This window comes from Lactuca saligna, chromosome 1 (assembly GCF_052625555.1).
Source record: "Lactuca saligna cultivar CGN05327 chromosome 1, ASM5262555v1, whole genome shotgun sequence".
In the NCBI taxonomy this organism is placed as follows: domain Eukaryota; kingdom Viridiplantae; phylum Streptophyta; class Magnoliopsida; order Asterales; family Asteraceae; genus Lactuca; species Lactuca saligna.
The window spans coordinates 42850156-42877413 of NC_136417.1; the positions used below are offsets into that span (position 1 = coordinate 42850156).

General features: G+C 35.3%; 4 protein-coding genes across 6 annotated transcripts; 2 read left to right on the top strand and 2 right to left on the bottom strand.

Moving 5' to 3' along the window:
- The first annotated feature begins 9991 nt into the window (after window positions 1–9991).
- LOC145034281 (phosphoadenosine phosphosulfate (PAPS) reductase family protein) lies at window positions 9992–13372 on the top strand. 2 transcript variants are annotated; one of them, XM_078982666.1, is made up of 17 exons: window positions 9992–10185; window positions 10269–10396; window positions 10521–10566; window positions 10652–10821; window positions 10901–11018; window positions 11125–11207; window positions 11286–11345; window positions 11435–11665; window positions 11743–11839; window positions 11925–11975; window positions 12077–12157; window positions 12254–12325; window positions 12427–12489; window positions 12570–12710; window positions 12817–12874; window positions 12974–13026; window positions 13146–13372. In XM_078982666.1, exons 2-17 carry the CDS (start codon window positions 10296–10298, stop codon window positions 13203–13205), a joined length of 1485 nt encoding a protein of 494 aa, XP_078838792.1. In that variant the 5' UTR covers window positions 9992–10185; window positions 10269–10295; the 3' UTR covers window positions 13206–13372. The 2 variants fall into 2 exon arrangements, with proteins under 2 accessions (XP_078838792.1, XP_078838787.1); XM_078982661.1 differs by having other exon boundaries at window positions 9993–10396.
- Window positions 13373–13715: 343 nt separating this feature from the next.
- On the top strand, window positions 13716–14664 carry LOC145034298 (thioredoxin-like 3-3). Its single transcript, XM_078982681.1, has 3 exons — window positions 13716–13882; window positions 13977–14002; window positions 14235–14664. Exons 1-3 carry the CDS (start codon window positions 13769–13771, stop codon window positions 14452–14454), a joined length of 360 nt encoding a protein of 119 aa, XP_078838807.1. The 5' UTR covers window positions 13716–13768; the 3' UTR covers window positions 14455–14664.
- A 150-nt stretch (window positions 14665–14814) lies between these two features.
- On the bottom strand, window positions 14815–16999 carry LOC145034290 (S-adenosylmethionine synthase 2-like). 2 transcript variants are annotated; one of them, XM_078982670.1, is made up of 2 exons: window positions 16865–16999; window positions 14815–16298 (listed from the first exon to the last, which is right to left on the bottom strand). In XM_078982670.1, exon 2 carries the CDS (start codon window positions 16294–16296, stop codon window positions 15124–15126), a length of 1173 nt encoding a protein of 390 aa, XP_078838796.1. In that variant the 5' UTR covers window positions 16297–16298; window positions 16865–16999; the 3' UTR covers window positions 14815–15123. The 2 variants fall into 2 exon arrangements, with proteins under 2 accessions (XP_078838796.1, XP_078838794.1); XM_078982668.1 differs by lacking the exon at window positions 16865–16999 and adding an exon at window positions 16420–16798.
- A 3127-nt stretch (window positions 17000–20126) lies between these two features.
- On the bottom strand, window positions 20127–21734 carry LOC145005407 (uncharacterized). Its single transcript, XM_078964490.1, has 2 exons — window positions 21410–21734; window positions 20127–20275 (listed from the first exon to the last, which is right to left on the bottom strand). The coding sequence occupies exons 1-2, from the start codon at window positions 21732–21734 to the stop codon at window positions 20127–20129; spliced, it is 474 nt and encodes a 157-aa protein (XP_078820616.1).
- Window positions 21735–27258: the final 5524 nt, after the last annotated feature.

Genomic DNA, 27258 nt, shown 5'->3' on the forward strand with positions numbered 1-27258 from the left:
AAAGAAGTTATGAAAGTTTAACGTATTTTTCCTGTCCCGTCCTGTTAAAAATATAACTTTAAAAATAAATTCAAAATTAGACGACGGGGTCTAAACAAAAGTTGTAGAGCATGGTCTCACCTACGTGTGAATATAAAAAACATCAAAAAAGGAGCTAGTATGTGAAAGTTACGAATATTTGAATTTTCAAAAATTCAAGTACCCCCCGCGTACAAGGAGTACGCCCAACGTACTCGAAAGCTAGGTCTCGGATTGCCCATGTCGCCCTTACCCTCACATGCAACACGTGTAAGATACGTCCGGGACATCGGATATTGATCAAAGGGATTACGCCCAACATATTGTTGCTCACATTAGTACGTCCAACGTACAAGAAGATTACGCCCATCGTAATCACACTAGCCTTGACGCGTAGCTCGTAGCCTCGCCACATCTGAAGTTCGGATAAGACCCAAACTAGTACGCCCTGCATACGAGAAGTATGCCCAACGTACTGAGGTTTTCATTAGTACGCCCAACATACAAGAATATTACGCCCATTGTAATATTGGACCTCAGCCTCATATAAATAGGATGCGAGGCCTCCGGGTTTGGTTTAACATTTTCAAAACCTCTCTCCTCTCAAACACCCTTTCAAGCCACTTTTAAACCCCTGAAGCCTAGAATACACCCCTAACACCCGAAGAAAGCCAGGAGTCCTGAATCGCTCGAGAAAATAAGCTTTTCCAGTCGAAACTCTACCCGCGTGAAGCCCGACTTTTCATCAAAAACTCTTAGTTTCGTCAAGAAAAATCTTTCCTAGAAACGAAATGTTGCCCGAATCACCACCCATCAAGTGAGTTCTACGCCAACTTTTTCATAGATTTTCATTGTGTTAGGGAGAGAAATACAAGTTTAAAACACAAAAATATTTGTGTGATTAAATATAAATGTTTTCAAAATTTATTTAATTATTACTATAAATGAAATTATATATTTATGTATGTATAAATGATATAATTAGGGTTTAACAACTTAGAATTGATAATTTAACTACATTTATTGTTCCTTGTTAGGTTGTGGGCTTGGAGTAGAATTATTTATTTGACTGTCTGTTTAATCAAAAATTATATATATATATATATATATATATATATATATATATATATATATATATATATATATAATATTTATATAAGTATAAATTCATGTATTAAAAATCAATAGTTTTTAGTTGACGATTTCAATATAGAAACAAACATATAAACTTTAATGGGTATAGTTTATGATTCAAGCATACTATTTTAGAAGTTCAGCTTACAATACAGAGACAAATATATAAACTATAATATGTATAGTTTATGATTCAAACACTTTATTTTACAAAGTTGATATTTCATTACAGAAAACAAACATATAAACTATAATATATATATAGTTTATGAGAAAAGCTTATAGGTTATCTATTACAAAGTAACTTTTCATTATTATACACGTAAGCATTAATATGGTTTTTGTAAAACATTGTTCAGTTGCTTGTCATTTAAACAATACTATTAAAGTCCTGATATTATAACCAAAATCTACAGATAGAGAGCGAGACATATGTGTATAGATCTATATGGGATTGAGAATCCCGCACTCAGACTGTTCGCTACAGTTAGGCCGATATGCCTACGAGTGACAAATGTCGTTATAGTTCCGATGGGATCAAAGCGTCATATCAGGCCATCTAGTCTTAGTATGGTTATAATAACTTACAAAAAGATATTAAATAATATGTTTAGTGTATAAATAATTAAACCAAGGAGTATGAATACAAAGTATTGGTTTTACAATAATACGATTTATAGGATTACATTGCAATTTGCAATTACAACTGATGGAGCCAGGCACACTTACACTTACAAGGTTTTTAAAGAGTACAATTATAGAAATTGGAAAACAGTCTTCTTATAGTTTTATTATGAACTAAAACTATGTTACACTATTTCATAGTACAACAATACTTACACAGAACAATTTTATGGTATTAAAACTACTTTTCAGTAATATTAGAAAATATTGAAATTTCTGGAACAATAAACATGATTACTATTTTAAAGAAAACAAATGAACTCACCAAATTAAATGTTGATACTCTCATTTCAAAATACTTGTATTCTCAGGTAACCAGTAGATAGGTACTTTCCCAGGATTTTTGAGAAGACATCAGCTGTGCTAAGTCATGTTTTTCTATCTTTTGTATATATCTATTTTAGTGTCAATATACAATGATTGAACACACATGTAAAACTTTTACTTTATAATACAATGATTTTTGTACTTTGATTACTATAAGGCATGTGTTGTGATACTTAATATGAAGTCATCCACCCCCAGATGTTTTAGCCGCTCCGGTTTAGGGGTGTGACAATTGGTAAGCACCTTCATGAACCTTGCCGAACTTCCCATAAGTGTGGCCCTAACAACCCCCAAACCTAGTACCATCGGGGTAGATGAGCTTGCTTCCTTCCTTCTTCTTCTAAGGCACCAAAATACACACTCTAAGCTTGGAAATGACTTCTCAAGCTGAAAAAAGGGTTGCAAAAAACGTATAAGAGGGATGGAGGCAGATAAGGTGAAAGAAATGAGGCCATAAGAGTGTTTAAATATGAGCCAAACCATAGAAATTAGGTTTTCCATAACTGGCAAGTAAGCCCCTCGTACAATGATGTACACCCTGCGTACTAGGGCTCGACCTAGTACGCTCTGCATACATGCATACGCATGGTGTACTCCCCAAATCCAAATTTACGAAACTGCCACTAGGGCCCCTTTTGCATACAATCTTGAACTTAGGGACCAATATTCAACATAAATAAATCATACGGTTAATATTAGAAATACCTCACCATCAGGATGTTACAATCTCCTTCCAACATCATATGCAAGTGTCCATCTATTAAGTGGATGACTCTCCAACCAATTTCGAGCATGTGGATTTAGCTTTCTAATTTCTTCCATGATGGAGTTGAACTTTTGAATTTGATTCTGACTCCCAACACGATAAGCTAAAGCTTTCAATTATGAATTACGAAAATTGTCATAAAAGTTATTGATAAAATGTCGTAAACAATACCTTTAAAAAAATTGTAAGTTAATGAAGTAAGTTATTGAAATGTTATAAAAGAATACTTAAGAAATATAACAATACCTTTGAAAACCACGTGGCTCTAATCATGGAGATCCATGCTCATTGATAGCCTTAAGGATTCCACCAGGACAATCAAATATTAAACATATGCCTTCATGGTATTTCACCACATGATTATTGACATGAGAAAGAAACCAATTCCAAGTATCATAAGATTTATTTTTCCATAATAGCAAATGCAAGTGGTAAAAGCTAATTATTACCTTCAACTCCCATTGCAATCAACATCTTACCCGTGTCCTTACCATACAAGTGTGTGCCATCAATGCTAATCATTGGTCGAAAATAGTGAAACCCACCGATAGAGGGAGCAAAAGCCCAAAAAACATGCCTAAATTCAAGTTCACCCATATCGGTTGATCTTGAAACACACCAGTCAACTATAGTTCCTGGATTGAACTTTTGAAGTGAGCCTAGATATTTTGGTAAAGTGACATAAGACTCTTCCCAATTTCTAAACACATGTCTAATTGTTTTTTGCTTTCTAACCCAAACCTTCTTATATGAAGGAGCATAACCTAGCGTTTCAACTATTTTAGCTCTCAAAGTAGGAATACTGATAGAAGGTTGTCCTTTTATAAGGTTCCTAGTTTCCATAGCAATTAAGCTTGCATCTAGGTTCGGACGATCTTGAAGTTTCCATTGTGTTTACGCTTACTTGCATGAAGTTTCCAGTATAAGTTATGATTTCAAAATATCCACTACGTTTATGCTTACTTGCATGAAGTTTCCATTTGCAACCAGATTGTAAGTATAACTTGCATCTTAGAGTCCAAATAGTTGGGCATGAGTCAATGACCTCAAATTGTCTATGTGTCCTAATGCAATGGATCTTGATTGCTCTAATAAGTTCCTCTTTATCCTTGAAAGAATCCTTTTCCAACTCTCACGTAAAATCATTCTTACCCGTTGATTGTGACACAATCCAATTGAGATAAATATTCAAATTTGTTCCATCCATATTAGTAAAACTTGAAGGTACTTGAACATTGTTGTCAAAAGGTGCTTCTTCATCATTTTCATCTCCAATTGCATCTTCCAAATTTTCATTTAAATCAAGTTCATTGTCTATATTCATCATATTAGTTACAATAGCAGCTTGAGAGATTATAGAAAAATCATCATTGTCAATCATGTTTATAATAGAATTCATCTACAAAACAAATAAAAACAAACAAAAACTAATCAAAAACTGATAATACCATCTATGAAAACAAGCAAAAAGAAACAAAAACTGATCATATCATCTATGTCAACAAGAAAAAGAAACATAATGAAAGAATCAGAATCAAGAAAGAAGCAAAAATTGCAACCAATTCCATCTAAAAAACATAAAAAAAAACAAGCAGTGAAAAAAATCCATCTACAAAAAAAATCAAATAGAAGCAAAAATTGATCCTCAATTCGGTGGAGAGGGATTAGAATCAAGAAAGAATCAGGATGGAACAAATTAAACAGAAAAAACTAAAAAGAATGAGTAGGAAAAGAGGTTGCATACCTTGAAACCGACGACATGTTATGGAGAGGTCGGCGACCGGGGGAGGAGGCTGCAGGTGGCCGACAATGGGCGGAGGAGGACGTTGGCTAAAGAACGACGATTGAAGCCCTAGTTTTATTTTATTTTTACTTTATTTTTATTTTTTAACAATAATATTAGTTTTAAATTTAGAATAATACTAATAAGGTAAATATTTTTGAATATATACTTGAATGAGAAATAGTTTTGTCTATAACCCTATTATGGATAAAAACTTGTTTATGATGTGCAATAATATGGGACCTTAGGAAAAAAAAAAGTCCGACACTAATCTGATTATGTATGATTCTATTTTAGATTATTAAGATTGTAACAGAATATCTGGTTGGGATGGTGTGATTTTTCCCCACTTTTGACCTGTGTTCCATTCCTATTTACGGGTGTGCATTTGGACCGATGGATGAAACATACCAGACTTGGATCGACACCAGACCATTACCAATTTTATATTGTCGGATTGGTTATCAGTTCTTGGTTTTACACTATACATGTTTTGTTGGGAGTTCAATAAAACAATTTAAACAAGTTCAGACAATGATAAACGATTTCAGTAAAACACGTGTAAATAAAACTACAAATTTTAAAAACAAAAATTAACGATAATATTTAATGTGCTTCGATCAAAGTGACCTACGTGAACGGGGGAACAAGGGTGAAGGTTTTAGGGTAGGGTTGATTACTCAATCAAGAATCATTATTAGTTTATAATTTTATTAAGTTATCGATTATCATTATGTTTTTAATGCCAATAAATTGTCTAATCAATGACTTCCGAGCTCGACATCAATTATAACAATACATGATATGATTGTGAGTATCTTGCACTTATGATCAACGATATACATAAAATCACATGACATAGGCACACATTCGTTCCTTGACTTCCATAGCTTCACTTGGGATAAAATATATGATTGTTTGAAGATTACACATCCAATTATTTTAGCTATTTGTTTCTCGTTGATAAGTGCATTTTATGCACCTATTTTGCAAGTTTATTTCCGTCCTTTCTCAGCATTCTACTTCATAATTCTTGCATTTAGTTGATTATTCGGGCAATTTCATATTTCATCAAGAATGTCTAGTACTTCAATATTTTTGATTTATTTTGCAAGCATTATGGAGCGTGAAGCTTGGATGCATGGAGCATGAAGAAAAGATGAACCGGTCATTCCATGGTAGAAAACATGAAGACATAACCCGAGTCATTGTTGCATTGTCATCATAGCCAATGACTACGTTTGAAACGCGGTTCTTTTCACATTGACACGGGTCGTGTTTGTCCTTTATCATCTCATATTAAGCAACATGACTCGTGGTGAAGCTAGATTGAAGATGGATCGAACCCTGAAGACTTATTTGATTTTTAGCAAAAAGCATGGGCCATGCCAAAAACACATGGTCAAGACAAATGGCCATGCCAAAAACACATGGGCAAAAGGCATGACCATGCCAAAAACGCATGGCCTTATGGGAAGCACGTGAACATTAATTAAAAGAGGAGAAGACGTCATTTTTATGAGAGAACAGTTTTGGGACCAGTTTGGGGCGATTCTAAGAGATTTCTTGGAGCTTTTGAGAAGACCTAATCATTGAAAACACTTTTGATTTCATTTTAGTAAGCATTAAACATTTCAATTTCATATTTATTCTTGTTTGATTTGTTCTTACCTATGTGTGGCTAATAAACCATCGTTTCTAGTTCTTGTTCAAAACATGTTGATTGCTTGACTTGAAGCATATGATTTGATGTTTGATTTGTGATTCTATTCTAGTGATTATGTTTTTGTTTAAACTAGAATCCTTGAATTTGATTTGTGTTTGATTGGCCACTTTCATGAATTGAATTTTTGTGTAGTTAATTAACTTTTAGGGCACCTAATCGTTCTATTAAGTTAATAATTGGTAACAAGCAATAAATTTTCTTATTGTAAAACATATATCACATGTTTTCACACTTCCGAGCATATGAGAAGAAATGAACATTGTTGGGAAGCTTGTATAACACTTAATGCAGTTTTTCAATGCAATCTAAGAGTGTGTTTAGGTTGAATTAGTAAAGCTAGGTCTAGTAAAAGAGCATGTTTTGGTTAGATAATTTGGAAAGCGAGAGGTATTAGAGAGTGTTAATATCTTTTAGTACCAACTTAGAATAGCAATCATGAATTACATCAAGTCATAATCAAGTTGAACAGTAACATTGAGAACTAGAACTGGAAGTACTTTTACAATTTGTTTACGAATCTATTTTATTTTGTGCATGCTTTTAAAGTAGGTTGTTATTTAGTTATTTACTTTCGCAAACAAAACCCCTCCTTTGCGACTAAAGTACCTTGTGCAAAGAGGTATAGACTTTTATCTCGTGTCTCTGTGGTTCGACCCTACTTGCCTTGTACTACTTTTTAGTGCATTAAAGCAGTATATTTGGAGTCTGTTGTACCCCTATTATTTGTTGGGTTTGACACGCCTAACAAATTGGCGCCGTTGCCGGGGACACGATGTTACTAATTGTGCATGCTAATATCTCTTCGTACATGTGCACCATTACCAATTAACATAGATATAAAGAAGACTGCAAAGAGGTTATGGAAGCAAGCCAAGCTTCGTAAAAGGCAACCAGGTTCCAGGACTTCTTCATCATCTACACCTTCGGTTATCAACAATTGGGAGCACATACCCCTCTCAAGTGTGTCAGAAACTGAAACAGAAAACTCATCATCATCATCTCAACCATCCTTACCTAGAAGTATCACTCCACCCACTTCACCAACTCATAATATCCCAAACACTACAACCACAGAAACTTCAACCACTACTCATACCATGGAGGGAATCCACCTCCAAACCCACCACCCGAACAAACCCTTCATCAATGGGCGAGGCAAGAGGTTACTCAACAACCTCTTTGCATCACCTATCCGGCAACCACAAATCTTGAACTAAAATCTGGACTAATTCACCTACTTCCAACCTTTAGTGGTCTTGAAAATGAAGATCCTCACAAGTTCCTCACCGAGTTTCATGTTGTGTGTTGGCATGAAACCACACAATGTCATAGAGGACCAAATCAAGCTTAGGGCATTCCCCTTCGCAGTGCAAGATGCATCAAAAGATTGGCTTTATGACCTTCCACCGAGGACGGTCACCACATGAGTAGATCTTGCACGATTATTTTTGGAAAAGTACTTTCCTGAGATGAAAGCTTCAGCCTTGAGAAGGGAGATCATTGGAATCAAGCAAAACAAGAATGAAGCATTGCACACATATTGGGAAAGATTCAAGAAGTTGTGCACTCGATGTCCGAAGCATGGTATATCCGAGTATAACCTTCTTCAATACTTCTGTGAAGGCATGTTACCATGGGAGAGACGACTCAATGCTTCAAGTGGAGAGTCAATTGTTGACAAAACTCCAACAAAAATTCGGGTGTTAATCAAAAACATGGCTGAAGATTCCAAGCATACTCCTCATGAAGATAATTGGTACATGGATCCACCTCGAGGTATAAAAAAGGTGCACACTCCTCAAATCGAAGCTCAACTATCCGAGCTAACAAAGGTGGTAATGATGCTTGCTAAAGACAAAGGTGTACAATCCACACCCCGTCCTTGTGGTATTTGCACTCAAGTGGGACACCCGACCGATATGTGTCCTCAATTGCAAGAAGAAGATATGAAGAAGCAAATGTAATGGGAGGCTACTCTAGGAATAATCAAAGAGCTTATGATCAACCCCGAGACAATCAAGGGTGGACCCATAATCAAGGCATGCGTTATCAACCAAGACAACCATCTTCATACCAACAAATGCCATCATTTCAACCTCAGAATTTCCATCCAAGGCAGCCACAACATCCACCTCAACAAGTAGGTTCATAAAGTATGTCCTTAGAGGACATAGTGAAGAGTATGGCTACTAGCACTCAAACCTTTCAAAAAGAGACAAAAGCAAGCATCAAGAACCTAAAGCAACAAATTTCACAACTTGCCACTTCGGTTAGTAGGTTGGAATCTCAAGGAAAGTTACCTGCCCAAATTGAGACAAACCCAAGGCACAACGTATGTGCTATCACATGGAGAGGCAGAAAGAGCTATGATGGCCAATCAATATTGGTTGATCAACAAAAAGAAGAAGATATGTTAGTGGTGAAGAAGTCGAGTAATGAGGAGGAAAATAAAGAAAACTCCAACTTAAAGAAACCTGTCACCACCGAAGTCAAATACCACTCCTTAATGCCATCATGCAAATATACTCCAGTCGCTCCATTTCCCGAAAGATTGGTGAGCATAAAGAAAGAACAAGAGGAGAGTGAGATCATGCAAATGTTTCGGAAAGTTCATGTAAATATACCACTCCTTGATGCCATCAAACAGGTACCTAGATATGCTAAGTTCATAAAAGAACTTTGCATATCTAAAAAGAAACTTAAAGGTAATGAAACAGTAAAAGTTAGTGAGAACATTTCAGCGGTTTTGCAAAAGAGGATGCCCTCGAAGTGCAAGGATCCTAACATTTTTACTGTGCCTTGCAAATCGGGGATTCTTCATATACCTCGAGCTATGCTTGCTTGACTTGGGTGCATTTATAAATGTCATACCATACTCTGTTTACAAATCAATTGGTGTAGGAATATTGAGTAAAACCGGTGTAATCATTCAACTTGCTGACCGGTCGATAGTACACCCAAAAGGTGTACTTGAAGATGTGTTAGTTCAAGTCAATGAACTTGTTTTCCGAGTTGATTTTTATGTTCTAGATATGGGAGATGATGACTCTCCAAATTCAAGTTTCATACTTTTGGATAAACTTTTTTTTGCAGCAGCAAAAACCAAAATGTCTACAATTGAACTTTATCATTGGAATTTGATGGGGGAGATCGTTAACTTCAATATTTTTGAAGAGAATAGGAACTTTGATAATTGTTGAATCGTTGCAGAAAAATTGAATTTAAAATTGAATTTCACATGTTTAAGAACTATTGTTGAATCGTTGGCTTCGAGTGTCTTATTTCAGAAATTTTATGAGAATTTAATTTCTATTCTATCAATTGTATTTATAATTATAATTGTTCGGAATTAAATTTTAATTTTATCCAAATCTTATAAAATCCCACAAATGAAATACTATTTGAAGAAAAAATAATATTTAAAACTTAAATTTACTTATTTCAAGTCCTTGTATCTCGAAAAATCAAAATGAAAAAAATAAAATAAATTTTACGACCAAAAACTTGAATAACAATTTCTCAGTAAAGACATATAACAAACACATGACGCCCAACGAACGACCCACAACAAAATTCTGTTTTCGTTTAGATTTAGATAAATCATCAGCGACATCCATCCATAAAAACCCTTCAACCTTCATCAAAAATATCCCAAATTTCTTTCCCCCAATTCCAAATTCCGTGTCCCGATTTCAATTTCATCAGAAAAATCAACACGGAATTTGGAAAGAAAACCCTTTTTGACCGGTTTGAATCTTTCTTTCAAGGTTCCATCAAAACCCACGTTCTTGATTTGTTTTTTTCAACTCCAATTTTCATTCCTTTTACAGGAAAGATTTGAATAGCCAGACACGTAAATGGAGATCGATAAAGCAATCAGAGAGAGCAATGATCAAAAGCTGAAAACCAAGTATAATAAAGCCGTCAATGTTATTCAAAGAGCTCTTGCTCTTTACCCGTAAGTTTCACTTTTACATGTTCGATTACTAAGATTATATTTTGACGTTTTAGGGTTTCGTTTTAGTGAAACGATTTGGGTTTTCTAGAGATTTGATTCTCGTTGACATTGTTTCACTTATCAGTATTGAAGAGGTTGCATTTAGCTTCAATGGCGGAAAAGATTCAACGGTAAGTTTTTGTTATTATCCGCGATCATAATCATCTAAAAAACCCCATTTCTTCAATAATTCCCAACAATCATCTTTCCTCCTAGGTTCTACTCCACCTTCTAAGGGCAGGATTTTTTTTACATCAAGTCGATAATGGTCATTCAAATGGCGATCTATCTACTCACGCATCCACATTTCCAATAAGAACAATCTATTTTGAGAGCCCTTCTGCCTTCCCTGAAATCAATTCCTTCACTTACGAAACAGCCTCTAGGCAAGACATTATCTACAATCAATTCAATTATCTTAATGTAATCAATCAATTATATATGTAATTCATTCTTTTCGTGTAGTTATGGTGTCCAATTAGATATCATACGCCAAGATTTCAAGTCAGGTTTAGAGGCGTTACTAAAATCCAAACCAACAAGAGCCATTTTCCTTGGTGTTAGAATCGGTGATCCCACTGCTGTAAGCCATACTTCTTATCATGTTATTCTTCTAAAGATAATAAAAAACTTGATATTTTTCGAATATGTTCATAAAAACTGAAAAAGAAAATGTTGACTTTTTGAAGGTGGGTCAAGAACAATTCTCTCCAAGCTCACCTGGATGGCCACCTTTCATGAGAGTTAATCCAATCTTGGATTGGTCTTACAGGTATTTCAATCACAATTCATAAACATGCCAAATTATGAAGAATGGCATTTTCGTAATTTCCTTGATTTTCTATGGCAGAGACGTGTGGGCTTTTCTTTTGACTTGCAAGGTTCCATACTGTAGTCTATACGACCAAGGGTAATTCATATCTTATATTTTCAAGAATTCGCTTTATGAGATTAAAAAAAAAAAAAAAAAAAAAAAAACTTTTTTATATGTGTTTACAGGTATACATCAATAGGAAGTGTTAATGACACAAGTCCAAATGCATTGTTATGCATTAAAGATTCTGGTAAGGAAAAGTTCAAGCCTGCATATATGCTTTCAGATGGAAGATTAGAAAGAGCTGGAAGAGCCAAAAAGTTACCTCAAAAAGTCAAAGATGGAGTCAAAGGTTTGGAATCACATCAAGAAAACACCCCTTCAGCCTCAATCATAGCAGTTGGTGATGAAATTCTGTAAGTTTCTTGATTATTATTATTCTTATAATTTGTTATGTGTTGTTGACTGATGTTTATGATTTGACATAGCTCAGGTCTGGAAGGGTGGAGGATGAATTAAGACATTTGTTGTGTAGGAAGCTTCATTCTATTGGTTGGAATGTTTCCCATGTTGCTGTTGTATCAAGTGATGTAAGTTGCATATGGAAATCTTGAAATAGTGACGTAAAGAATTACTGAATTACCCCTGAGTTGACAGTTTATTTGTTCTATATAGGTAGATTCTGTAGCTCAAGAAGTTGAAAACCAAAAGTCTACAAGTGACATGGTATGCCATTTATTACATGTAAATGTGTAAATTTTTATTTTTTATTATATGAAATTGGTGAAATGAAATGTTAATAAATAATAATAATAATAATAATACAGGTTTTCTTATATGGAGGAGTTGGTCCATTACCTTTAGATGTTTCCATTGCTGGAGTTGCCAAAGCTCTTGGTGTTTGTTTGGTGAGTCATTTACATTTTATTTTCTTTTTATTTTATGAAATGTGTAATTTAGGATTTTAATTTTGGAAATGTAATATAATAATAATAATAATACAGGCTCCCAATGAAGAATTTGAAGAACATCTTAGGAATTTATATGGTGAAAAGTGGAGTGGGGACTCTAATGAGGTATAATAACTGGAATATTGAAATTTTAATTTTAATTTTTTTAAAAAATGTAGTAATAACATAATAATACAATTTGTTTTTGGATTTTATATATTTTGCAGATGGCTAAGTTGCCAGAAGGTGTAACAGAATTGTTGCTACATGAAAAGCTTCCTCTTCCATTGGTAATTAAGTTTATTTTTAATAAAAATTCAAATTTGATGCTTCAAAAGGTTATAATAATGTGTGTGTGTGTGTTTTACAGATAAAGTGTGGGAATGTAATTGTTTTTTCTGCAACAAATGTGAATGAGTTTGACCAACAATGGGATGCTTTGACCAATTCAAGATTGTTAGCAACAACAGGATCATTTGTATCTAAACATTTCACAACCTTCCTCTCAGATGTATGATATGAATGTGTTTCATTAGTCAACTTTACAAAAGTCAAACTTTTGGTCTTTTTAAAAAAAAAATCATATTCATAACTCCAAATTGTGTTTGACTTTGTAGATAGAAGTTGCTCAGCCTCTTTCCAAGCTTTGTTTTGAATTTCCAAATGTCAACATTGGTAGGATTTAAGAATCCTTTTTAATTATCTTTCAAAAATCATATCATTATCTTTGTTTCTTGATTATTTTTTCTGATATTTTGTTTTAAAAAAATGAAGGATGTTATCGCAAATCAAGAACAGGGCCACTCACAATAACTTTGGAAGGGAAGGTAATGACCAATGACTAATGACTAATGAGTTTGAACAACTTTTTTTTTAATAAATTTGATTGAATAATGAATGTGACACAAGTTATTAATTTCAATTTCATGTTTTACTTTGTTTATAGGATGAAAAGATGGTAGAAGCAGCCATGGAAGCAGTTTCAACAAGATTATCATCACAATAATTTTGATCAGAAAATGTTTGAAGGAAAAAGAATAAGTGATGGGTGAAAGAGAGAAAACAAGTGTATATGGATAATTAACAAAGCTATTATACTTCATTAGAATTTGCAAACATGTTAGGATGAAAAATACATCATTTTTTTTGGGAAAAATTTGAATTACGTGTTCATGTTGTTATTGTTTTTGGTTTGTATTTTGTTATGTTGGTTAATGATTAATCCATGTATAACTAATCTACAATGAGGTTAATTTGAGAAAAAACAATGTATTTTTCAAAATATAGATAAATATTACGGCATTATATTTATTACTTTATAACAAGATGGTATAACTAAATCTGTTTTTTCTCTTAATTGATAATATAATTCAATTTTAAGAAAACATGTATTGAATAATATAAGTTATCCCAAATTAATTGAATAAAAATTACCAAAAAAAATACAAGTCAAAACATCAACAAATATTTGGTTTTTAACTTTTTATCGGGATCTTCTAATTATTTAGGCAAAGGTTAAAATAGCCTACCACGGATAGAAGGCAAGAAAGAAATTAGAGTACATTGAACATGGACAATACAGAAGCAGCAAAGCAAATCAATCTCCATGGCAACCTCATCACTGCATCCAACGATGAAAATCTAACAAACATTTTTCACCGAATCAGAACTTCCAAATCCCCTGTATGGATCTTCACTCCTAATTTTCTTTCAAAGATAAATTCAATTCATCCTCTTCACTAGTTAAACAATCTCTTTCTTGATTTGTTTATCGCAGGCGGTGATCAACTTCGGTGCATCATGGTAATTCTTTGAAATCCAATCTATTAGATATATTCGTACAATTCAACAATAGATCGCTACAATCACACTTTTAAACTTTTCATTTTTGTATTTTGATTACGAAACCAAACTTGAAGACAAGGTGTTCGATGAAATGCTCAAATGAAAAATAGAAACAAAACTTGAAGACAAGGTGTTCGATGAAATGCTCAAATGAAAAATAGACCAATATATTTTGTTGTTTCTTTTACAGGTGTCGTGTTTGTGCAGAGATACTCCCTTCGTTTAACCAATTAAGCAACAAGTTCCCAAAACTTTCATTTGTGTATGCAGATATCGATGAATGCCCAGAAACAACTCAACATATTCGATACACACCCACTTTCCACTTCTATCGAGATGGTGAAAGAGTCGACGCCATGTATGGCGCCGGTCAAGAGAGGTTACACGACCGTCTCTGGTTACACTCCTAATTTTAAATAAATTAAACTTTAAGGGATGTTTCTTAATGGCTTAATAGCTTAATAGGTTATCACTTAATTTGGACAGCTATATATGTATGTTCATTTTTTATTTAATCTTGGACAAAATACTCAAAGGTTAAACCAAAAAAAACCAAACTTAATGTATTAAGACACTAACATTTTACTTTGGAAGGTTTGGGAAGATGGTCATTAGGGACTCTTTGATATGTTGGATTTGATTAAGTCAATAACTATCAAACAACATTAAATCTAATTAAGATTGATTATTCAGTTTAGAAAAGAAACATAATTATTGTTTTTGGGTGTGTTTAGTGATATTATTACAGGTTTTTGAAGCTAAATTCATAATACACAACAAGAACATAACTTCATAAATTTTTTTAGAAATTTTCTATTCCAATGACAAGTATATATCACAAAAAAAAAAAAAAAAAAAAAAAAAAAAAAAAAAAAAAAAAAAAAACACAAGTAAAAACATAACAAAAGACAACGAATTGTAATGAAGAAACACAACATTTGACAAAAGCAATCGAAGTTTTGTAATATTCCACTGCCCTCCTCCAACTTCAAACTCTATATCTTTATTCCCCATTTCCACTCCAAGGGCAAAAGTGTCATTCCATCCATCTCCCAGTATACTCATCATTTACTCACCATTCACGCCTTGGGCTTAAGAACCTTCGGAGTCTCCCAGGTAAAATCAGGATCTTCACGACCAAAATGGCCATAAGCCGCAGTCTTTTGATACCTAAAATTACCACCTCTCTTCAAATCAAGATTAATCGACATCATCCCTGGCCTAAAATCAAAATTCTCCTTAATCAAAACAAGAATATCTTTATCCGGAATCTTCCCAGTTTTATACGTGTCAACAAACACAGACAACGGCTCAGCCACCCCAATCGCATAAGAAACCTGAACAATACACCGCCGTGCAAGTCCCGAAGCCACCACACTCTTGGCCGCTTGCCTCACAATATAAGCCCCACTCCGGTCAACCTTCGTCGGATCCTTCCCGGAGAAAGCACCACCACCGTGGGCTCCCCACCCACCGTAAGTATCAATGATAATTTTCCGGCCAGTGAGCCCTGCATCACCGTGGGGACCACCAATCACAAACCGCCCAGACGGATTCAGATGAAAGATGGTTTTTTCGTCAAGGTATTTAGATGGGATCACCGGTTTAATCACGTGTTCTTTAAGATCTTTAGCGATTTGGTCGTTTGTTACAGTTTCGTCATGTTGGGTGGATATAAGCACTGTATGAACCCTAATTGGAACCATGGCGCCATTATCGTTTTTATATTCAACTGTTACCTGTGTTTTTCCATCGGGGCGTAGCCATGAACAGGTTTTGTTCTTTCTGACTTCGGTTAATTTAGCTCCTAGTTTGGTTGCGAGGACATGGGTGAGTGGCATCAGCTCAGGGGTTTCATCGGTGGCGTACCCAAACATGTGTCCTTGATCACCTGCACCGATTTCTTCTGGTTTCTTGCTGAGGTGACCATGGACGCCTTGAGCTATGTCGGGGCTTTGTTGCTCGATGTTCACTAGGACTTTGCAGTTGTCAGCATCGAGTCCGACTTCGGGAGATGTGAATCCGATTTCTTTGCAGGTTTTACGGACGATTTTCTCGTAGTCGACTTTGGCTTTGGTTGTGATTTCACCGAAGACCATGACCATGTTGGTTTTGGTGCAGGTTTCACAGGCGACTTTGCTTTCGGGGTCTTGTTCTAGACATGCGTCTAGAATGGCGTCTGAGACTTGATCACAGAGCTTGTCTGGGTGGCCTTCGTTCACGGATTCCGATGTGAATAGGAAGGTTTCCATCTCTGTGATAATAAGAGTTCAATTAGCAACGAATGAAACCCAGGCAATCTCTTCACATGAATTTTGAACGAATGTATCACATTAGGATCATTATCGAAGTGAGAAACTAATCGGACAGTTTACCTATCACAGAATTCATTAAATCATCTGTGGTTTTGCTGTGGTTTAAGCGCTATACCACGAAATACAACAGCTACGACGTTCGATTAACAAATTTAGTAGAAGAAAGTATATGAAACACATAGATCTACTCCGAAAAGAGACTATTTAACATAATCGTACTTCAAAATTCCTGAAAAATGATCGAACAGAATGCTCATAATGTACAGAGATCTCGCTCTTCGAATCAAACTTCAACAATTTCTAAAGCATCAGAAAGAACAGTTTATCAACGTGATTGACCACTTATTAATTTTAAATCCATAGACAAAAACCTACGAGAGATTTCCACAATCGACACTAACAAACCGCAAATTCAGGAAATAGAAAGTTGATTATACGGATCAAAAATCAAATTCAGAATATAAAAACGCAACTGAATCGAACAATAGCAGCAAATCGAACGTACCTTTCTTTGATCGGGATCTGTAGAGATATGGGGAAAAACGAGAGAGAGAATGAGAGATGGATGGTTTGAAGTGAGTGGGGAAGTTGTGTGAATTTATAGGTGCGGATGTGTAGGAGATGCGCGAGTGACTCGCTCTGTAACTCGGGGCGAAGGTGGTTTATGAGGTTGTACATGATGGATAAAAGTTTGTACATGGCGAAACCTACCACATCCCTATGGTGGAACCCTCACCAACCCCTCAACCTCTTCGTGGGGCCCTTTCACCAACCCTTACCACCTTCGTTTTCCCTTCCCTAACAATCATATTTACATGGTTACATTAAAATCTCACCTTGGAGCAAAATTAGATCGGTTGTTCTATGTAGGTCCCAATTTCGTTGTCCATTAGACTAACCATCGGATTCTCTATCATGTTAACTCCTCAATCCTCATACGTGATGCTCTTAGGGTTTGATCAAACCATCCCTAATCATCCTTTTGAGCTCTCCAACTTCGATACTAATCATCTTAATCACCACAATGTTAGTGTAGGAAATAAATTCTTTGACGTACATGCTAATCGTCTCTATGGTTTGCATCATGACTTCTTACAATTGAATCTCTGTTTGTAGAGTTCCATGTTTATTTATTTTATGGTTTTTATTAGAGGATATGATAACATCTTCAATATAAAGATTCATCATGGTGAGATTTTGTTAGATGCACTTTATGCATCTTTTAGAACGTATATTTGGTGTTTTTGTTATGCATGTTAGATTTGAAGTCATGCATTTTCGATAAAGATGTGATGTTTGTGGTTTTCGGTAGAATTAGGCCATTTGTATGGTTTGAGCTGGTGTGTAGGAACATTTGAAGGTGGAAACGTGCTTAAGAAGGTGCTAGGAAGCTTCGATGTCAGTTTCACGACGATAAAAAAAAATCAAAAACGTCAAAAAAAAAAACGAGTGGGTATTGGTTTCTGGTCTGATACATGGGCCTTGTTTTATTAGGCTTTAAAAACATAATCTTGTTTTTGGAGATCTTGAAAATCGGATATTGTCACTTAAAGAAAACATTAGGTGTGGCGCTACCTTATAAAACCGTAGTGATATGTAGGCGCCACCTCACCCATTACCACAAAAGTATGGTTTCATGCCATACCCAAGGAGTGGTGCCACACTCCTTTAAATTATTTTTATTTTTTTAAATAAATAAAATTTTTAGTTTTAAATAAACACAAAATATTTCATTAATTAAATTTAAAAACCGTTACACTACTTAACAAAATCCTAGGAAATTAGAAATTAAAAAACTAGAAAGCTTAAACGTACAACTTAAAAAAATCAAATAATTAAAACTTGGAAAACAACTACAAATTGACCATGATTAGTGTAACGTTTTTTCACGTCTTCCTTCATTTGCAAAACAACTTGAAGCGCATCCCCGATCAAATTTGACGTGTCCATCGATAACAATCTCAGGTCGCTATTCCTTTGTTTCCAGCTCTCTCTATTCGAAGCAAGTTGCAAAAATTAATCCATTCTATCTTTTATGTCTTGCACATTATCGCCTATTTCTTTCAAGTCATTCGATTCCGACGATTTGTCATTGCCTTTGTTTTTTGTTTTGTCCATTCCCATTGGTCGGGGTGGTGGAACTTGAACGAGCTCATCTTCGTTGAGGTCGAAACCAACACGAGCATCCGATGAAGTGTGTTCCGAGTCGGAAGTTCTTGACCGTTTTGATCCGCTATCGATGTGCTCGTCGCTTGTTTTCAGGGTTTTCCATTGTTTGTTGCGTTTTAGTAGATTCCAAACTTCAAAAAACTTGAAAGTTTTCTTTTTCTCTTTTTGATAAATGTTAAAAGCTTTCTCCAAAACCACTTCGTCACTTTCATCACTTTTCCATTGCCGTTTCATGTTATATAAATCATTAAACAACATCACATCTTTGTTCATCTTTCCCCATTTTGAGTACACATGATGTTTTTGGTTCCTTTATGTAAGTTGAAAAAACGATATGGTTCCAAGTTCATTCCTTTATGGAATCGAGTTCTAACACGCATCCAAAAACGATCATATTTTTGGTTTTCTCCCGTCTTCGCGTCATTTGAAATGTTAATCCATGATTTTGCTAATACCAATGTTCTAAAAAGCTCGCCATGGCGCCAAAGCTTGTGACTGACGCCAAGCTTTACCAAAAGGTCGTCTTAACTTATATATGTGTATAAAATAGAATAATAGTTGAAATTACATATAAAAATATTAATTATATACAAAATTGCCACCTCAAGTCACGCCTTACAAATGATGTGGCTCGCCAATGCTCGAAAAAACTTGAGGCTTTACATTGCCGTCAAGTCACACCTTACGTTATTTAGAACCTTGGCTAATACTAACTCTTTTTGAGGTGACCACGCTTTAGCTTCCGATTTCTATTTTCCTTTATTTCCTGGTTGAGAGGGTTGAGTTTGTGGAATAAATTCTGGTTCAAATTCTGAAATGGGTGTTTGTGGTTGTGATTGTGTTTCTGTAATAGACTTTGGTTAGGAACCAAAATCAAAATGATCAAAATCTTAGTCAAATTGTGGTTGTGTTCGTGGAAATGGTTGTGTAGGACGTGGTTGTTGGATATGTTGTGGAAAATAGAGAACCATACCCCCATAGTGGTAGAAAGGAGGTGAATAAATCGGTTCATTGAGTGAAGGTCTTGGAGATGTGGGTTTTTTGGCGGGTGTTTTTTCGTTGGTTGGATTCCTGGAGGATGACATTTTTTGTCAAGAGTCGGAACTTTGTCATCATCTTTGTGCATATTGATGGTGCCCGCGATCAATCGATGAATCAAATGGTGAATGGGAGAACAAATTCTTCCCTCTTGAGCCGCCGAGAGAATATAGACCCGATTTGCTATAGTATTCCACCATGTGGAAGCAACCGTACTTTCCGGTAAATCCTTATGGCAGTGATCAAGGAAAGCGCTAAAGGGCCCAGTCATGACCACATTTGGTCATAAATGTCCATCCTTCACCCAAGCTCTACAATGCTACAATGGCGGACTTCCCCACCAAGGTAAAATGTTCGGGTTGTAAAAGTCATTACCCCCATGGAAAGTCATATTAGAGAAAAATTCCCAACAAAGTTCTTGGTACACCAGTTCTTGTATCCTAAATAGCCGGATCCACCCATCACAAGTAATGGAAGTCCTGTTGTGCATAAACGTCTTGACCAAATATGGGGTCATGTCTTCTACCAATCTAACTTACCCCATCCATTCCCAATTTATTTCATTTGGGACATATATCTTCTTCTTCTTTAGTATTTCCAGCTTCTTCTTTGCCCGAACAACCGACGATTTTGAGGTTATTTGTGAAAAACTCAACTAAGGAATGTCTTCGTGGCTGCCTCCCGAACTTTGGCCCCTCATTGACATTTTCTGTAAAATAACACAAGACAAAACAACACCAAAATACCACAGAAATGTTAAAACAAATAAAATTTAGGCAACTGCAGCATGGACTCGTCAAGTCCATGAACGGACTCGACAAGTCGGAAGAACTGTCCGAGTCGTCATACTAATTCGTAACTATTCAGCCATGAAAACCCAAAAATTATTCTAGGGGTTTGTTTAGGGATGCATATCAAGTGTTAATTCACAAATTTTTTTAACCATAACAACCTAATTTGGCCAAAATTGAAACCCTAGAAATGGAGTAAATTTCAAAACCCGGTTTTTTCACAATCGACCAATTAAAGCCTTCAAAACACTAAAGATTGAATCTTTAACAGAAATTAGACAGAAAATGTTACCTTTTTGGAAGAAATTGGAAGAAGTTAGAAGAATTTGAGAAAATTTCTTGAAGGAAGCTTGGCACGACGAGTGTGGTTGTGGAGGCTACTGAATGAATATAATTGAACTTTTAGGGTTACAACCCTAACTAATAGAGTGTAAAACTAATATATTTTTTCCGGTTAAAAAGTCGACTCGTCGAGTAGAGGGTACGACTCGACTCGACTCGACGAGTAGATTTTGATTTTAAAGAAAAATCGTGAATTCTCAACTTACTCGCCGAGTATGTGAGTGGACTCGGCGAGTCAACGACTTTGTTTGAATTTTTTTGTTATATTCAAATTTATTCCACCACACCCCATACTTCAGCTTTGCTTGTCCTCAAGCAATCATTTTAGACAAATAAGAAGATTCAGATAGACTAAGAAAAACAATAAAAGATGAAAAAATAAAACGAAAAAGAAAGGTAAAAAGAAAGCAAACTCTAATATTGGGTTGCTTCCCGTCTAACCCTACCGCTCTACGTTTCAGCAGATTCCTCCAAGTCTAACCCTTCTTTAAGCCCTTCTTCCTCTTGCATTCCTTCTTCATATCGCTTAACCTGATGCTTATTGACTTTGAAGCTTGACCTATTTTTACTCCATAGCTCAATCACCCCGCGTGGAAATACATGTTTTATTGTAAAAGGCCCGGTCCAACGAGTGCGTAATTTTCCCGGAAAGAGCTTTAACCTCGAATTGTACTAGAGAACTTTTTATCCTTCCTCAAACTCTTTATTACCCTTCAACCTTGCATCATGCCATCTCTTGGTGTTATCTTTATAAATCAATGAGGTAGTGTAATACTCATTCTTTAATTTGTCCAAGGCATTCATTTGCAAAAGTCGACTTGCACGCAACTCATTCGACTCAAAATTACATCTTTTCAAAGCCCAATAGGCTTTGTGTTCAAGCTCCACGGGCAAATGACAATTTTTCCCATACACTAGCCTATAGGGTGTGGTTCCAATGGGTGTCTTAAATGCGGTCCTAAATGCCCAAAGTGCATCATCCAATTTTTCCGCCCAATCTTTTCGATTATTGCCCACCGATTTCTCCAATATCATTTTAGTGCCCTATTTGTAATTTCGGTTTGCCTATTTGTTTGTGGATGATAAGGTGTTGAAAATCTATGGTGTACCCCATATTTTTGTAACACCTTTGCTAGTTGATCATTAGAAAAATGGGTACCCCTATTACTAATTAACGCCTTTGGCACTCCAAATCTAGAAAATAATTTCTTCAAAAATTTTACCACAACCCTAGCATCATTGGTGTTTAATGCTTGTGCTTCTGCCTACTTTGACACATAATCCACCGCCACTAGAATGTATTTGTTGCCCTTGGATGAAGGAAATGGTCCCATAAAATCCACACCCCATACATCAAAGATTTCACAAACTTGAATATTTCTTTGGGGCATTTGATTTCTTGCCAATATATTACCCGTTCTTTGGCAAGCATCACACTCCCTTACGTGAGTAGCATCATCTTTGAAGATACTAGGCTAATAGAAACCAACATCAAACAATTTTTAGGAGTGTATTGGACCCCATGATGTCCTCCCGCCGGTCCATTATGGCAATGCTCTAATATATCTCGAATTTCCTTTCCAAAACACATCTTCTTATGATTTCATCCGTGCAGCTCCTAAAAAGATATGGCTTCCCCCACAATTACCATCAAATACTCCTCTGGGAAGCTATTTTCAATACCCATGCTGTCTATCTCCTCCCTTTATGGATTTTCTAGTCTAGAAAGATGGTTAGTAGCTACATTCTCCATTCCTTTCTTATCCTTGATCTCGATGTCAAATTCTTGTAGTAATAGCACCCATTGGATCAATCTTGGCTTTGCATCCTGCTTGGCAAGCAAATACTTTGTCACACCTTCGAAATGAACGACGGAAACGTCCGAGGGCTAATGTGACTATCAATTGAAATATGATCACAATGAATATAAATGAATCACAGCATAGACATCCCCATGCATTACATATGACAACCAACATTGTTTACATCAAGTACATTGTTTTACATTACCACATCACATAACATAAATTGGTTAACGACTAACATTGCACAAAAGAAGTTTCGGAAACACGCTTGATGATTCTTCATTCTAAAGGTTACCTGAGAATACAAGTTATTTTGAAAACGGTCAACATATATAATGTTGGTGAGTTCATAAGCATGTTTGACATAAACTGGTTTGTATTGTTTGTAAAACCGAGAAAATCCGATATTTTCTGTAACAAAAGTTGTTTACGAAAAGATGTGATGATCCCGTAAGTGTATATGTATGTGATTTCAAAACATGTAAGAGTGAATGACTTTCATAATTGTTCATTGTATTGTAGTTGTTGTACGTAGAAGTGAATAATGTCGTTCCTCGGAAAACTCGATGTTTTCCGATTTAAATAGCATGATAGTTTTGTATTATTGTATAAATCACTTTTCATCGTCACCGTTTATGAATATGATTTCCCATGAATGTTGATATGGTAATGGATCTCTATGTGAGTCGTTATAACCATGCATAATAATGACTATTTCGCTTGTCTTGGCATTTTTACAAATGCCGGTTTTGAATTAAGATTTTGTCACCCTATACTAGCCGAGTCTAACTGTAGCGAATAACTCAGGTGTAGGGGAGTCACCCTCGTATAGATCTATACACAAACTCTCGCCCTCCCTCCAGGAGACTCTGGCTATAACTACAGGCTACGACCGACACTTATTGGTACCAATCGATAATTCTCACTAAATCCCTATTATTACCCCCATGAATTTGAATAACATTGATTACAAACCGTTTGATGTTTACATGAATATGAATAAAGCCTAAAAAACACGAAAAAGGACAACTATGACCCACTAATCATGTATGTTATTACAGACTGTCGAGTATGCGACGGATACGTTAGCCCGTTAAGCATATAATTGATTTGGACCATACTAGCAATGCCAATTGGCCACTAAGGTCCAATACCATTTAAAGCTATTGAGGGTCCATTAGACATGTAATTGGGCCACCGGAAGCCCAATAAGCATGTATCATTTATGTTGCGCCCAATAGTCATGTTAATGGGTCATCAAGACCCAATAAGCATGATTAGAAGTATTAAAGCCCAGCTAATATAATATTTACTTTTTTTTGTATGGTATTAATGTCGTAAGGTTTGTTTCACACAAATGGTTTAATTGAAAGGTCACCACATTCACCAAATTGTTTTATAACGATATTTAGATTTATATAAAAAATATATATTTTTCTATTTAAATCCACATGTTATTAAAATTTTGTATTTTTGACCCAATTATTTTAATATTAACATAATTGACCCAGAAATAATTGCTTGACCAATTCAGCCCATTTTCTAGTAAAAATGACAATTTTTACCCCTTTTTTATGAAAAATGACATTTTAGGTCCTTAGATTATGTTTCTTGACATTTTCGGCCCAAACACTCATTTAAATCATGTTTTCAGCCCAAAATAAGGTTTTGGACAGTTTCAGCCCTTTAATTAAAAAGATTTACACTTGTAGTCCAAATTTTCGCAATTTTTACAATTTTAGCCCAAAATCCAAAAACTTTGCATTTTTAGTCCTATTTGGTAAGAAAGACATTTTCAGCCCCTAAAATTTGTTTATTTATGTTTTTAACTCATATTTTGATAAACTTACAATTTCAGTCCCTTAAGTTTCATATTTTCGCAAATTGGGCCTAAAAGCCTATAAGCCCAAACTTTAGCCCATTAGGCTAAAATTTACACTTTTAGTCCTTTAAAAACCATGATTTTCATAATAACTCATATTTTAACTGATTTGACCCTTTTGACCCTTATAAAAAAACCGAAAATATCATATTCTTCCCAAATTTTTGTTATTTTTTTCAAAAAATGACACTTATGAGGATTTTAGACTTGTTTTCACTTCTTAAGCCTAAATACTCTTAGATCATTGAAGTGTGTTGTTTACTATGTTATTTGTTCATGTATTCTTCACATTTTAACCATAGATTTCGAGATTTAGCAAACGATATCATATTTTCACAACATAACCCAAAGAAATCACATATAACAAGCATACACACATAGCTCAACACATAAGACTTGTATTCTCCCCCAAAAATCATGTAAAAAACCAAAAAACAAGGGGTATGAACTCACCTTTTCTTTATTGTTTTGGTTTTGCAGAAGAAGTGGAAGGATTTTTGGTCTTAGCACACCTTTGACGTAGATCTTGAGTTTAGGGAGATTTCTAAGAGTATAAACACAAAAAAATTTGTTTAAAAGAATGATCTAACAAGAGAGGGAAGTTATGAAGCTTGGATGTGTAAAGACATACCAAAAGTGATGATTATCTTGTAAAAATCCTCTTAAGACACAAGCAAATCCTTGATAATTTTTGGAGGAAGAAGGAGGATGATTTAGAGGTGTTTGGAGAGAGTTTGGTGTAATGTGTGTGTGTGTGTGTTTGGGGCTCTCAGCCGAGTAGAAGAAGAGAGGGAAGAGAGAGGTGGTGAAATGACTAACATGGATACATGAAGGATCTTGCAAGGATACATGGTGTATAAAATGGAGTTGGCATCTCCAAGTCAACTCTTCTCCTCTATTTCCATTTCATTTCTCATTTTTTTTATTGGATGATGGGCCGAGATTTTAGGCCAAGAAGAAAGGATAAAGTAGATTTGGTCCATTTACCTTAGCTAGGATATTCGGATCCTAAACATAGAATTTTTCGGCCCATTGGGACCTTAGAAGCATTCACGACCCAAAAAGAATAAAAGAATGGGTTTATGGTCCATTAGAGCTAATTAGATTTGTTATGGCCCAACAAGGCCCATTGAAGGTAAGCTACTCCATTTTAAGCCCATTATGGCCCAAAATGTTAAGTTTCATGAAAATGGGTCCAATTAGAGCCCATTTAAGAGTTCTAACCCAAAATAGTCAAATTGGAGGCTTATGGGTCCATTAGGCCCAATAAGAAAATCCTAGTCCAAAATCGACTTAAATCGGGATTTTTAGGGTTTCCAATCTGAAGTTGACTATTTGAAGAACTTTGCATTGAACTTTGATATTTCATTTGGATTTTTAGATGGAAGTTTGTTGTCATTGAATACTCATAATTCATGTCACCAAATTAGGGTTACAAGTTTCACAATAGATGATGTTTACAAGAGCACATAATTTCCTAGCAAAAATGTTAGTTGTGACATATTTAATACCAGAATAGTCAGTAAAAACAATTTTTTTTTAGATAAAATTAGATAAGGGCGTAATTTGTCAAAGGCATACACCACGGATAATAGTTCTTTTTCGGTTGTGGTGTAGTTTTCTTGGGCCAGCTTTAAAGTACTGCTTGCGTAGTAAATGGGTCGAAAGTGCTTATCAACCCTTTAGCTAAGCTCGCTTGTGTCACACATTATTTCGAAGGGTAGGTTCCAATTCGGGGCGATAATGATTGGGGAAATAGTTAATTTTTCTTTTAAAATCTCAAAAGCCGCTAGACACTCTTTAGAAAAGTTAAAAGGTGCATCTTTTAAAAGTAATTGAGTAAGAGGTCTAGTTATTTTAGAAAAATCTTTTATAAAATGGCGGTAGAAACCCACGTGCCCTAAAAAACTCCTAACGCCCTTTACATTAGTCGGTGGAGGTTATTTGGTAATAGTTTCAATTTTGGACCGATCCATTTCAATCACCGCCTTGGATACCTTGTGACGTAGGACTATTCCCTCTTTAACCATAAAGTGACATTTTTCCCAATTTAAGACTAGATCGGTCTATTCACACCTAGAAAGCATCAAGTCAAGGTTAGTAAGACAATTATGAAAAGAAGAGCCAAAAACCGAAAAATCATCCATAAAAACTTATATAAAGTTTTCCACCATATCGTGGAATATAGCCATCATGCATCTTTAAAAAGTTGCATGTGCATTGCATAACCCAAAAGGCGTGCATCGACAGACAAAAGTCCCACTTGGGAAAGTGAACGCCATCTTTTCTTGGTTAGTTAGATCAATGGGTATTTGGAAGTTACCTGAAAACCCATCTAAGAAACAATAATAGCTATGACCAGATAAATGTTCAAGCATTTGATCAATAAAAGGAATGAGAAAGTGGTCTTTACAAGTGACATCGTTTAGCTTTCGGTAATCAATGCATACTCGCCAATCGGTTACCGTTCGAGTTGGTATGAGCTCGTTCTTCTCGTTTGTTACTACTGCCATCCCTCCTTTTTTAGGCACCAATTGAACAGGACTCACCCATGGAGTACCGGAAATGGAGTATATGATCACCGCATCTAAAAGCTTGACCACCTCCTTCTTGACCACTTCTTGCATGTTTGGGTTCAGCCGCCTTTGATGTTTCACTATCGGCTTTGCTCCTTCTTCCCGATTGATATTGTGAGAACAACACGAAGGACTTATCGCTTTAATATCAGTGATTTTCCATGCAATGGCATTCTTTATCTTCTTTAAAACTCGGACTAGCTATTCCTTTTCAGTTTTGGTGAGGTCAGAAGTTATAATTATAGGTTTTTGTTCACCATCTTCAAGAAATGCATACTCTAAATGATCAGGTAGAG